Source organism: Felis catus, chromosome A2, assembly GCF_018350175.1.
Source record: "Felis catus isolate Fca126 chromosome A2, F.catus_Fca126_mat1.0, whole genome shotgun sequence".
Taxonomy (NCBI): Eukaryota; Metazoa; Chordata; class Mammalia; order Carnivora; family Felidae; genus Felis; species Felis catus.
Genome location: NC_058369.1, coordinates 75700148 through 75714567, shown reverse-complemented (window position 1 = coordinate 75714567; position 14420 = coordinate 75700148). Strand labels below are relative to the sequence as shown.

The 14420-nt window shown below is 41.2% G+C and overlaps 1 protein-coding gene across 7 annotated transcripts in view; it reads right to left on the bottom strand.

Annotated features, from left to right (window-relative positions):
* AMPH (amphiphysin) overlaps positions 1–14420 on the bottom strand; it is a 251131-nt gene that overhangs the window by 87192 nt on the left and 149519 nt on the right. For all 7 annotated transcript variants that reach the window (XM_023250207.2, XM_023250209.2, XM_023250208.2 and 4 more), the window contains exons 5-7: positions 13307–13402; positions 4394–4501; positions 2134–2219 (exon numbers count right to left, since the gene is read on the bottom strand). In XM_023250207.2, the coding sequence (XP_023105975.2) occupies positions 2134–2219; positions 4394–4501; positions 13307–13402 (290 nt within the window). The remainder of the gene's footprint in view (positions 1–2133; positions 2220–4393; positions 4502–13306; positions 13403–14420) is intronic.

Genomic DNA, 14420 nt, shown 5'->3' with positions numbered 1-14420 from the left:
TCAAAAATGAATAAACATTTAAAAATAAAGAGCACTGAAGTATTTATATCGTATATGGCAGATAAGGGGAATGGCTTCTCTCCAAAACTTGTCCTTCAAATATTCCCATTGTGTTTAAATTCCTCTAAAGTCTGTCATATTACAAGATACTCTGACAATTACTTATTTTGAATGACCAAATACTATCTGGGGAAGACACATAAGCCTGAAACCTCATCAGTCAATGCTAGTTTAGATGCTTATAGACAACATTAAGAAGAAATATTTTTGTTCCATACCCAATACGTATTAAGGCAAATAATACCCACCTTTGGGGAATTTTGGCAATTTTCCTGGGAGTATTATCTCATAATTGGAAGTGTTGAGCGTTGTGGTACCTAAGTTCTCATAAAGATCAGTTTAAAAAGCAATTGGGTAAGTAATGACATTTGAGATCACAAAAATTCCTTTACAGGGGAAATGAACAGGAGAACTGTTTAAATTGTATGCAAATCACAACTGGTGTTGGGGATGTTGAGGAAGACGATAAGCTGGGGAGAACTCCTGGCTGACATTTCATGAGTCGGCCTTGATGAGGACAAAGACACGGGTGCCAATGATGTGCATAACGATTTTGGATACAAGTATTTTTTGAAATACAAGAATGAAAACATATACTTCTTAAAAAACCCATAATTTCATATGATTTGTGACTTTATCTTCTTTTTAAAATTTATTTGAGAGAGAGAGAGAGAGAGAGGAAGCACAAGCAGGGGAGAGAGGCAGAGGGGCAAAGGGAGAGAGAAAGAATCTCAACCAGGCTCTGCACTGAGCATGGGGTTTAGTCCCACAACCCTGTGATCATGACCTGACCCAAAATCAAGAGTCGGGCACTCAACTGGCTGAGCCACCCAGGTGCCCCTATAACTTGTGGTTTTAAATAGGCACGAATGACTCCATGAAAGTTACGTATAGATATCTGCCTCAACAGGAGGGTGATGAGGGATGGGTGGTGGCAATGAGAATACGGAGGCAGAGACCAATCCAGAAGACTACAGAGAAAGGATAAATTGATTCCTTTGATGGTCCTCTGGCTTCCCATAGTTAATGACGCCAAAGCTTTGAGGCGGGGAGCCCAAGAATGACAGTACCAAAAAGAGAAATGCAGGTGCAGAAAGAATGAGTAAATTCAGATGAGCGAGGAGTTAATTTCACACATGTTGAACCTTGGGTTATGGCTGGACATTGAAGTGGGATGCCCTACAGGCTGATTCTAGAGTGAATTGGCTGAAATATCCTCTAGTTATTTCAAAAATAAACATGGAGTGGACACAAACATGGACACTCCACCCTAGACCCTCAAAACGCTTACAGTTTTAAAGGATAAGTAGGACCTCCAGAATTTTTAGATAGGAAGGTTTTGAGGATTCCAGTCTGGTTGGAAACCAGGTCAGAGGATTTGTCTTAAAGCAATGTTGCATAGCAAGTGCAAATGTGTTTATATGGCATGGTCGCATGAGGTGCCGATGGAAACTGAGAGGCAGAAGTCCCCACTGCATCCAACAGCTTCTTGGTTCTACCATTGAGGGGGGAAAATAAGACAAGGGATGGAAAATGCACTTAATGCCATGAGAAATGCAGAGTAACCATAAAAGAAAAACATTTAGTGCTTAAAATGGGAATGCAGTTCAGGTTAAAAAGGTCAGAGCTGAAAGCACAGGGTTTGGCATCAAAGCCTGAAGACCAGATGACCCCTTGGGATCAAGGAGTTCTACCAAGAGCTAATGGGGTATCCTGTAAATTTCAAAGTTAAGGGCAATTCTCCTGTTGCCTCTTTCTGAGATGGGAGACTCCACTTGAGAAACATATCAAGGTCTAAAAACTGTGTCATCAATATAGCAGCTGCTAGCTTCGTGTGGCTATTTAAATTTAAATGAGTCAAAGCAAAATAAATTAAAAATTCACTTCCTCCACCATACGAGCCATATTCCAAGAGTTCAACAGCCAGCCACGTGTGGCAGGTAGCTACCATTCTGAAAAGCACAGATATATAGATACATAGAACGTTTTGCCAGGTTCAATGGCCCTGAAGCATCACATCCCCTCTTCTTGATCTTCTAAATGGGACACGTACACCCTGCACAGAAACTTTACCTTGACCATAACGATGGTAACTCCTCTTGTAAGTCAACGTTAAACTCTTCAAATACTTTCTGTGCTTTCTGAAATTCCTCTTCTGCCTAGAAAGGACACATTGACACGTGTTTACGCTAAAAAAAAAAAATCTCACTGAAACACAAGCCACTGTTATGTACAACAACAGCACTGAACATAAAATAGGAATAGCTTTATGGCATCCAAGAAACATTTTGAGAAGGACAGAAATTTGTCTGGTTATAATCCACAAAACCGTTTCCGATAAGAAACACGAAGTCTTACTGAGACACAGAAACTGACTCAATTACAATGGGTGCTTTTGTAATCTGGCAGATCCATTCATGCCACAAAACGGGTTAACTGTTGCATGCACTGCTCTGCTCTGGATACTGCACACAGATGCTTCCCAAAGAGCTCCCAGTCTACCGGGAAGTGAAAATAATTACATTACAAGATAGTGTTGCAGAGCATGCTATTGGGGAAGATGGTATAGAAACAGAGAAGGTTCCACAGGGAAAGTGATATTCTAATGGACTCTTGAAGAATCAGCAAATGTTTGCTAAAGAAGGGGGTGGACAGACACTCCAATGCACGAAGGTGGCGTTCCCTAGTAGCCAGAATCCTAGCTTACCAATTGTGGAAACTTGGGAGGCTGTTTTCACTTTCTTCACCTTGGATACCTCATTGATAAAATGGGAGATGGTAATGCCTCCTTCACAGCTATTGTGACTATTAAGAAATGACAATGTGGATGATCATGGTGCCTGGCATCTATGGGGTTGTGCACGAAGCGGAGCTCTTATCATGGCCGCTCGGGAACTGAGGTGTGGGTCACAGGGGCTCTAGCTTAGGATATGCGTAGGGAGGAAGCAGAGGGGAAAGAAAATTTGAAAGTTGAGTAGGATGAACAACCACCAAGTTGTGCAGGGCTCGTACGCCTGCTAAGGAACTTAGATTTGCTTTCTACAGGCAATAGCAGCCATTAAAAGACAAGCAGTGGGGAAACAGATCTAGAGATGTGAGGCAGAAAGACTATTCAGACAGCTGTGTGTAGGCAGACAGGAGGAGGCAAGACTGGGAGCAAAGCGAGTAGTTACCAGGTGTCAGTTACTTGGTGTCTGTAAGTAATGGGCATACGGAGTAAAAGCTGCGGAAATGGGTTTTCTAAAAGAAAATGAATCAGTTCCACAAATCTAGCCCATAGCTGGGCTCTCTGACAATCACAGGTTATATCTTAGCATTTCAAATTTGGTTTTCTCTCTGAATCTGCCTTTTAGCTTCAACTACGGACTACAAACACAGAAGGAAGTGTGGGAACACGTTACTTTCACTGACCCTGCAGGATTGTTGGGGGCCAAGGTTTATTTTGATCAAAATGTAGGAGTCAGTGTCAGCCACGTGAACTCTATGGTAACATGCAGAACCTTATTTTTTAATTAAGAATTATGGAAAGCAGCCCGTAGGCACCATGATGCAGTTGAAATTCTGTCCTGATTCCAATCTCCTTCAAAAGGGAAATACAGGCATACCTCGGTTGTTGTGTGTGTGTGTGTGTGTGTGTGTGGGTGTGGGTGTGTGTGTGGGTGTGCGCTTTACCTTACAGTGATGTGCAGATAACTGACATTTTTGCAAATTGAAGGTCTGTGGCAACCCAGCACCAAGCAAGTCTACAAGTGCCATTTTTCCAACAGCACTTGTTCACTTCATGTCTCTGTGTCACATTCAGGTAATTCTTGCAATATGTAGGCATCTTCATTATTATTACATCTGTTATGGTGATCTGGGATCAGTGATTATGATTCACTGAAAGCTCAGGTAATGGTTAGCATTTTTTAGCAATAAAGTGTTTTTAGTTAAGATACGCACGCTGTGTTTTTAATCATAATGCTATTGCACACTTAACAGACTACAGTATAGCGTAAACATAACCTTTGTTTGCACCGGGAAACTAAAACATGCATCTGATTGCTTTACTGCAATATTTGCTTTATTGCAGTGGTCGGGAACTGAACCCACAAGATCTTTGAGGTATGCTTGTATTTAATTTTACTCTCTCAGCCTTCACACCGATCTCTTAGGTGTTCAAAATGATCTGATACTTATCTAGCTGTGTTTGTGGGACAAGGCAAGCTTAGGGTCCCCCTACTCCTCCATCATCTTGACTCCTCCCAATCTGCTTGTATTCAATCTTAAAAAGAGAAACTGTCAGAAGTCATAGAACGTAGAGAGTGGTGTCAATGGTGGGATCAATCCTTACCTTAGAGATTCGACTTTCATCCTTCCTCTTGGAGCTCTGCAAAGCTTCTAGATGGTGGCGAGCACTGTCATAGTCCACCAGCTTCCTGCTGCGTTTTGCGATGCGATTCTGCCAACAAGGAAATACATACAAATAAGGAAAAGGCGTGGTCATAGAGTCTCTTTTTGACTGCTGAAATGTTTTCCTTGTCCAGAGTAACCAAATATCTTGACTTGAGATTGAAGTGAGCCAGAATTTCAGCAGACAAATGATACCTGGAAATTCTCCAAAATACACCTCCAATTCTTATGTAAAACCATTTATGTAAAAACCATTAGGTAAATATCTTCCCTTTTGATAGTAATTAGGCTGGTCAGTTGAGGGTAGAATGTATGGTCAAAAATCAGTAAATTTCCAGAACTGGTTGAGGGGAGCAGTAAACCCATACTATCTTTTAGCCTCTCCTCTAAATCATGAAGTGTTCCACTTTGAAGATCATGGAAAACTATGTTAGCATTTGGTTTTACACTTCTTTTTTTTTTTTAATGTTTATTTCTTTTTGAGTCAGAGAGAGCGCGAGCAGGGGAGGGGCAGAGAGGGAGAGGGAGACACTGAATCCGAAGCAGGCTCCAGGCTCTGAGCTGTCAGCACAGAGCCGGGTGTGGGGCTCGAGCCCACAAACCGTGAGATCATGACCTGAGCCGAAGTCAGATGCTTAACCGACTGAGCTACCCAAGTGCCCCTGGTTTTACAATTCAAACAACACTCACACCAACAGCAATTCTATAAAACGATTTACTTCCTAAAAAATCCTTCTTCCTAGAAGTATTCCCCAATCCTTTTGTTCATTAGAATCACCCGAGGAGCTTTAAAAATACGTTGATTCCTAGAGACTCCCACTTCCATTTAGGATACAGACAACTGCAACGAATGTCACTCTCACACTGACAAGAAAAAATGTGGATCATCTATAAAAGGGTAACTCTCATTGATTGTATCAGAGACCTAAGGTCACAAGGCAACAAAGTAATCTGAATTCTTTTATTCAGGAAGAGTTTTGGAAAATCCATCCGAGATAAGCCAACAGACCATTTGTGCCAACACACCAGGGTACAGGTAACAGCTGTGGCTACCATACAAGTGGACATGAGGAGGTCAGCTAAAATTTCAACAAACTGTTAAAGGCCTAATGTAGGGTAAGATATCACTTTGGAAAGCTGGGTGGCCAAGGCAGGAGGGCAAATTGCACTCAGGGGTAAGTTCTTTCCTTTGGCCTCCCTTGGATGCTGTGAGAAAGTCTGGGAACACGACATGCCCTTGCAGTGCAGGTGAGAATGAGATGAGCTATGGTTACACAGCGTGGGCACCAAACCACGCCCGTGTCAATGGACATTTTTCTCTTACAAGGCAAAAGCTTTAAGTGGCTTAAGGAGGGAGCGAGAAATCCTCCTACTCACAGACCCCAGGCAGAGATCCACTGCTTGATGGGGAAGAGCAGAAGCGAAACCAGTCTGGCCCTGGGGGAGAGGGGGCGGTGATAGAAACCCCTCTGGCCCCTACGCTACATGCAAAGAACACTGTTCCACAAAGAAGGGTAAATGAAAAAGTCCCTACTCATTCGGGGGAGGGGCATAAACCTTCTGGGGCCCAGAGTCTGACCCCTTTAAGACGCAGAGGTCTGTTCCCACTCGGGCAGGGGCAGGAAACTGCTCAAAACCAACCAGAGGGAAAAAAAAACAAACAGATGAACATGAGGGAAGGGAGACAAACATAATATAAAAACAGGGAAGGACACAACAGAAGAGACTCATAAATGTGGAGAACAAACTGAGGGTTACTGGAGGGGTTGTGGGAGGGGGAATGGGCTAAATGGGTGAGGGGCACTAAGGAATCTACTCCTGAAATCATTGTTGCACTATGTGCTAATTTGGATGTAAATTTTTAAAAAATTAAAAAAAAACCAACCACAGATATGAGGCTGACTTTACTTCAGACAGGCTAAGAAAGCATACCAGAAGACAGCCTTGCCCCCATGATAAGTCCAACGCTCAATAGCAAGCAATAGCTGCCTCCCACTGGTGGGAGAGCAAATATATATGGGGGGCCCCCTTCTGCAATACAAGCATACAAGGCACCAAAATCTGATGGGAACAAGGACACTCAGAAAAATGATCTGGCATCCACGGGCCTGTCCATGTGGGCCAAAGGAGAGGCAAAAACCAGACCTCAACCCTAGAGTCTAAAAACATGATAGAGGTTAAGAGAGCAGAACAAGGCATTAGCAGCCCAAGTCTAGAGGAATGTGAAAGCCCTTGTGCACTGAAAGTAACAACAGTACCAACAAACCTAAACCACTTCAATTCATCAGATTGACTTGCATCCCCATGCTGCTGGCCTGACGAAAAGATAGGCCCATTTCGAGACATTAATGTTACTTCAGTCTTTACTATTCTATATGTGATGCCTGGGATTCGTTCTAAAATTATCACACACACACACACACACACACACACACACACACACACACACATCCATGAGAAAAAAATAAAGCAATCCACGAACCAGACTCAGACATGATCCCTCAGACATGTTGGAAATACCAAACAAGAACAGAGTTGCAAAAGGAAGATAACAGACATAAGCAGAGGAATAATGTCTACAGAAATATGGGAACTTTAATAGTCAAATAAAAATCAAATGGAGGGGCACTTGGGTGGCTCAGTGGGTTAAGCATCCGACGTCAGCTCGGGTCATGATGGCACGGTTCGTGAGTTCGAGCCCCGTGTTGGGCTCTGTGCTGACAGCTCAGAGCCTGGAGCCTGCTTCAGAGTCTGTGTCTCCGTCTCTCTCTCCCCCCTCACACTCTGTCTCTTTCTCTCTCTCAAAAATAAAATGAACGTTAAAAATAATTGAAAATATCTTTCTAAAAAAATCAAATGGAAATGCTAGAAGTAAAAAAAAAAAAAATGATACCAGAAAGGAAAAATGTCTTTGATAGGCCAATTGCTGTACTTTAGCCAAGAAAGAAGATTGCACTTGAAAATCCATCAAGAGAAATTATTCCCATTAAAACACAAAGAGAACGTAAGAGTTGAAAACGTAACAGAATCAAGCATACAAGACCTGATATTAAATGGTCCAACACAGTATCAATGGATTTTCCAAAAGAGATGAGAGGGTAAGTCAGAAGAAATATCTGAGGAGATATTGGCTGAGAAATTTATATAATAATAAAGACATGAAAGGGCAGACCCAAGAAACTCACAAAACCCCAAGAAGGATAAACACCAAACAGTACACATCCAAACACTTGACAGCCAAACTGCTTAAAATCAAGGATAAAGAAAAGCAGAAAGAACAAGGCAAAGATTACAGCAGACTAATCCTGAGAAACTATGAAGCCAGAATACAATGAAATGACATTTTTAAAGTACAGAAAACAAAAGAAAAAGAAATCTGCCAACTCGGAGTTCTAGTTCCAGTAAAAATGCCTTCCGACAGTGAAAATGAAAAAGTCTTTTTCAGACAAACAAAAGCTGAAAGAACTCACTTTCGTTATGGGAATTTTAATACAAAGTAGAGCTATACAAAAAACAAACAAAAAAACCCACAAAAAAAACAAAACAAAAAAACATACCAGAAATTATAAAATTCAAGGTAAATATACATGATTTTGGTTTTTTACTTTTAATTGCTTGAAAAGGTAACTGATTATCTAGAGCATAAAAGGAAACAGAAAATATGTACCATGGGGTTTATAACATTTGTAAAGGAAAAACGTCTGATAGTAACAGAGGACGGGAGGAAAGAACTGGAAATATATTCTCTACATGAAAGTGCTGTGAGAGTATTTGAAGTTAGACAGGAAAAGTGAAAGACGTGTTATAAATTGTAGAGCAACCACTAAAAAGTTACAGACGTATAACTAATAAGCAAATAATAAGCAAATTTAATTAGTCGAGGCAAGGCCCAGGCATCTGTCCTTTTTTAAAGAATTTTTTAAGTTTATTTATTGATTTTTAGAGAGAGAGATAGAGAGAGAGAGAGAGAGAGAGGGTGGGGAGGGGCAGAGAGAGAGAGAATTGTGTGCAGGCCTTACACTATCAGCACAGAGCCCGATGCAGGGCTTGAACCCATGAATCGTGAGATCATGACCTGAGCCAAAACCAAGAGTCGGATGCTTAACCAACTGAGCCACCCAGGCACCCCTGTCCTTTTAAAAAGATCCCTAGCAGTCCAGTTACAGCCACTTAGTCCAATCTGAGAACTACAGCAGGAGGAGATCCTTAAAAACACTTTAAATTGTGCACGGAAGGAAGAAGAAAACAACAATAAAATTATGTTTGTGGCACACAAAACAGTCACAACGCACAGACCCTCAGCAACCTCTAGTATGGGTGTTGTAGGGATTATTCCCACTTTACGTATAGAGGATTTTGAGTCGCACGGGATTAACTTCTAACGTGTCCAGAATTGCTCAGAAAGTCTCTGGCAAAGATGAATTAGATGTCAGTTCCCACCCTCCCCCACTCCTGCCCCGACCAGTGCCAGGGGCAGGGAGATGCCCGTGAGACCCGTAGGACACAATATCTAAGAAGGCTCTTACTCTCAGGGTCAAAAACGTGCAGAATCAGCAACCCAAAGCAGGTGCCTCCTTTTGGCTTGAACTCTAGTGCCCTCACCTGCCTCACCCAGTCCCCACCCTGCTCCTGACTCTTGGTTACTCCTCCTTCTAACTGCTCCCCTATTTCTCTGATGGACCCCATCATTCAACTACCACTCTATGCTATTCCTCTACACCCCCTTCAGGATTGGTGACAGGTGGGTTGGGGCAGTTACTCTCATTTAGCTGCTTCCAATCCCTTTACCCTCTACACCTGCCACATCCAACTGGTGTTAGTAGTGGAAGGAATGGCTGACTCACACTGGCTTAAAGATATGCAATGAACGAGTCTAGGCAGCATGCAGTGATGCCCTTCAGTGAACTCTGGTGGACACAGTGTGCCTATGAGGTGACAGGGCTCATTATTTTTAGCAAACATCTAACTATTACTTTCAAGGGACCACTGGCCCTTGAAGCAATGGTCTTGTGAGACTCTACATAATTCTGATAGAGCTCTGCTTTGTGGATATGTAGGGTCGGGATCGGGGTGGGGAACTCTTCTTTAGTATTTTCCAAGAAGCAAATCTTGATTCTTTGAAGATGAATGTGATTTTTAAAAGAGCCAAAATTCAATTACTTCTGAGCCTGAGAATAAGGTGGAAGAGTACACTGGGTCATGTTTTTTGTTTTTTGTTTTTTTGTTTTTGCTCAAAAACAGGAAGTGATGACTCGTTTTCTTATGTAACTGACAAGTCAACTACAGAGCAGGGCTTACCAAGGTAGAAGTGACTGTTTTAAAGGCCACCCCTCAGTTTTGTGCTGGAAATACAAATCAATCTTATTTCCTTACCTATCTGATATTTGAAAACCTTGAAAAAAAGAAGTCTCATAAGTGAGGGTCGAGTTCATTCACGTTGGCTTTTATATAGAACATGATACAATTCTTATGTCACCATCCAGTGGCAAATTTCATTAAATAAATTCACTAGTTTGATGGCAAATCGTTTAATTAGATGGTTCAATTGAAATTTTTTCAGATTTCCCACTGCACGCTCACCTTATAGAGTAAAAAATTTAATTTACTGTATTTTTCAAAAATTTCAATAATAACCCCGATTTGGATTCACTTTGGCACACTGCCATAAATGTATGTTTAGGTGCTTCTGCATGGCTGCCAAGACAGAATCTAAATTCCATTTTACAATAACTGCTCAGAGCTGTAAGCCTGCCTGCATTGATGACAAACTGGCTCTTATTCTAGGATTGATTTCAGATGTCAGTGCTGCATAATAAGAACTATAATACTGGGTGCCCTGCCAATCACAGTTGGAAAAATCAAACATCATTCCCTCATGAATGGTACTTCCTAGCCCTTGCTGGTGAGCTGCAGTAAATATTTGGAAATTTGCCTGACGTTTTAACTACATTTGGCCTGTTTGCTTTCAATGGAAGTCAAGGAAGTCAATTGTGTTCCATGCTCTGAAAATTCTCTACTCGGTATTTTTAATCATCAGCCTCCTTTCATTCAATAACCCACTCATTACATAATCATTCAGCACTAACGTGACAAAGTGACAGAGCCTACATCCGCTTCTACCTTCCATTCAGTGAGCAAAGACACAGAGAATAGCTTAAGTGTATCTTCACAGAAAACAGTCTTTCAAATATGAGAAGCAGCTACCCTGTCTACGCTCTAATTCCAGACAGTTTCCTTTCCTATTGAAATGCAATTTCCTCAACTCTTTGTCATATGAAATGGTTTCATAATTATCTATCTTGGTTGAAACCCTATGTGTATGGTATGATATTCTAAAGTAACTTCAGAGAAAGAGAAAGAGTGATTCTTTCAGCCTCTTTGCATGATGCTGGCAACACCAAGGCATGTATTTCACTTATTTTCAAGACGTCCAGGTAGATGATATTATTCCCAAATCTCTAGTGTAAAGATTGTTCAGTCACTGAAGGATCATCTTTCTGCATGGCCTCAACCATGGACCTCAAGAAAAGAACTGCTTAATTAAAAGTTCTATTAAGTTCTTCATCTTTCTGACATGGAACAAACTGGAAACACTAGCCAATGTCTTTTATGATGATTTTATTTTAATCTATGTTTCAATGCAGGTACTTCTGGGTGTATTTGTCTTATAAAATTATATGCTCCTAGGGTGGCTCAGTAGGTTAAGCATCCGACCTCGGCTCAGGTCATGATCTCACAATTCGTGGGCTCAAGCCCCGTGTCGGGCTCTGTGCTGACAGCTCAGAGCCTGGAGCCTGTTTCAGATTCTGTGTCTCCCTCTCTCTCTGCCCCTCCCATGCTCGTGCTCTGTCTCTCCCTCTCAAAAATAAATAAACACTAAAATGTTTTTAAATTATACGCTCCTAGAGAGTCTGGCCAATTTCCAAATAACTATGACTGGCAAGTACCATAACTACTGAGATCCTCCACATTTTTTTTGATGATACCAAGTTTTTGTTCCTGAAACTCAACAACTTTTTAAATGTGTTCTTCTCTGGTCAGTCACAGCCCCCATTTGCTTAGTTAAATCATACTATGAATGTTTAATATATGAATAATTTAGACTAGTTGCAAACTGCTTTGAAATTTTTGACTATGAGGTCAAAGTTTTCCCTTATCTTCTCCTGACATATTTGGAAGTGATTTTTATGGAGATTAAATTACCATGTAATATATGATATCCTGAAGTATGATAGGGATTCTGAGATTGTTTGCTCCACGAGTGTTATAAATTCCAAGACAAAATGTGACTGTCTACCAAATAATCTGAAGATATCCCAAGACACATTCTCTACAGGTTAGTGCATGCAGCCTCACAGAATTCTAAAATTTTTTCAGTTTAATTTTTACATTTCTCAGAAAACTTTCAAAAGCCAACCTATACCTTTTAATGAGGATACGGTCCTGCAATGGCTCAATAAAATGTCTTGCATATTATGATAACATCACTGAGAATCCATCATTTGGATTTGTTCTCTGTGACATTTTGCCACCAAGGCTAATGTACCTCGTCTGATCCCCCTGAGGTTCTTGTCTGGTGTCCCTGTGTCCCAAAATAACACTTCGGATGTTGGCCAACTAGTTGTTAGGTATTCTGTGTGGGACCCAGGAAATTAACATCATTGATAGGTGTGCTGTTCTGGCCGAGAAGCTTCATTATTTTTCATGGCCATGGCTACAAAGCAGGCCAGGTAAAAGTGGACCTTCACATAAGAAATCACTTAATTAAGGCACTGCAGATGGGTGGGTGCAGGTTCATGGCTTCCTTCACACTAAAGGAAGGGCAGCACAAAGTTATCTTACTTGGTACCCTTACTTGAGCAGGAAAGACAACGGGGGGTGGGGGTCGGGCAAATCTATTAATGCTATCATTTGCTATATACAGCCCTGAAGGTTTAAAAACCATGTCTACCTCCAGAGTTAATTCCAAATCTATGATGTTCAATCCTTCACTTATATATTTCCCTTTCAATGAATCAAAGTGTCAAATAAGACAAATGTTCTAGACAAGGTATTTTTAGATCCAGATGCTAATGCACTTGAAATGCTTGTATCTTAACAATTCAATTGGAAGCAGAAAATTTTAAGGAGAGAAAAAATATGCAGGTGTGTTACGAATAGTAAACACGGGAAGATCACATTTTTTTGCTCTCGTGTTCGCAATGAAGTTTTCTCCTTTCCTTGTGACCGCTGTTTATTCTAATGGAAATTCTTATCAAACGCTATGCAATAAAAAAGGTCTGAACATAAAGAAGATTGGAATTTTTGGTATCTGGTTGCAATTTTATATCTAGAGTATTAAAAAGATGTCTGCAGAGAAATAAAAGTTGAAGCAGTCTGCCAAAGGGGAAAATGTCATTTCTGTAGCTACATTTCATTTCAAAACTGATAGGAACAGGATCACGCATCCATGCTTAAATGAATGAAAAGTTACCGTCTTTGATGTCAGCTTGAGGACTCTGAACTCCACTTATCCCTTACCTGTGTTTATTTTATTTTATTTTATTTTATTTTATTTTATTTTTTTAATGTTTATTTATTTTTGAGAGAGAGAGAGAGAGAAAGAGAGAGAGAAAGAGTGCACAAGTGGGGGTGGAGCAGAGAGAAAGAGCAAGAATTCAAAGCAAGCTCCAGGCTCTGAGCTGTCAGCACAAAGCTCCACGTAGGGCTCGAACTCACGAACCATGAGATCATGACCTGAGCCAAAGTCAGACGCTCAGCTGACTGAGCCACAGAGGCGCCCCTCCCTTGCCTGTGTTTCAATTAGTCCATGGAACCATTCAATTCCTCCCATTATAGACACAAAGTAAAATACCTTTATGTCAGGAAATTGGCCCAGATAGGTATCCAGTGTCAGCAAGGACCCATCCACTAGTTTCTGATGGAAGTCTTCCCACAGGACATCACATTTCTGAAAGAAAAAAGAGAAAAAAGAGATTACTGCTGAATGATTTTAATTGGATCCTTTTCACCAAACTTCTGAAAAATCAAAAATGACAAAATTAGATAAATAGGACTCCCCTGGATAGTAGAGGCCAGAAGAAAAGGTGGATTATTTAATAATACAATACAATTTCAAGGTAACTTGACTACCAGTTCCAGTTTACAATAGAGGGTACCGAGGATACAGACTACATTTGCCAGCCTGCGGCACAGCTAAGTACAGCCCACGGGACTAAGGTCTGGCCAATGGGGTGAACTTTCAGGAAGTGTCCCTAAAAGGAGGCTTATCTTCCAGGCTTCCTCCTACCAACTGGGATGCAGAAGTGAGAGCTGATGGCCAGTGCTCAGAGTCATACCGAACCTGGAGGGAGCAGTGAGGAAGGCAACGATGGGCCCCTGTTGTCCCCATACCTGGGCCGCTCACCTGCAAAGCCCTTTAGGGGAGAGAGATAACATTCTATCTTTTGAAAGCTACTTTTGGGGGCTTATTTGCTTTTGTTTCTTTTTCACACTTCAATACTCACCCTAATTATTACAGATCCCCATCCGCAAATTTCACGCAAATGGAAAAAAGAATTTAAATCCTCTGCATGAAGAGGCTCATCTTCTGAGGCGAACAGATGCCCTGAACACATAGCGTTGAGCTCCTTCACCATCAGAAGAGGCCGTATTTGGATCTGCAACTAAAGGTTCCAAAAGTCTTGGCAGGACCTACGAGGACCAAGGTGGAATTCCAGCATTTCCTTACGGAACAAATGTCAACAGTGGGATCTGCCGTGCATAGAACGAAACATGATGCTCTGAAAAGCTGTTAACGCACGTTTCTATTAGTCCCTTAAGAAGTCTTCCTTTCATGATGAATTTTGAATTATACACCATTCACCAGAAATTGGTCATACAAGTGAAGCATTTAACAACAAGATGTTGAAACGGCGTCTTTATATTGAAAAAATGTGAGAAGAAGGAATTACTTAATAATTGTATTG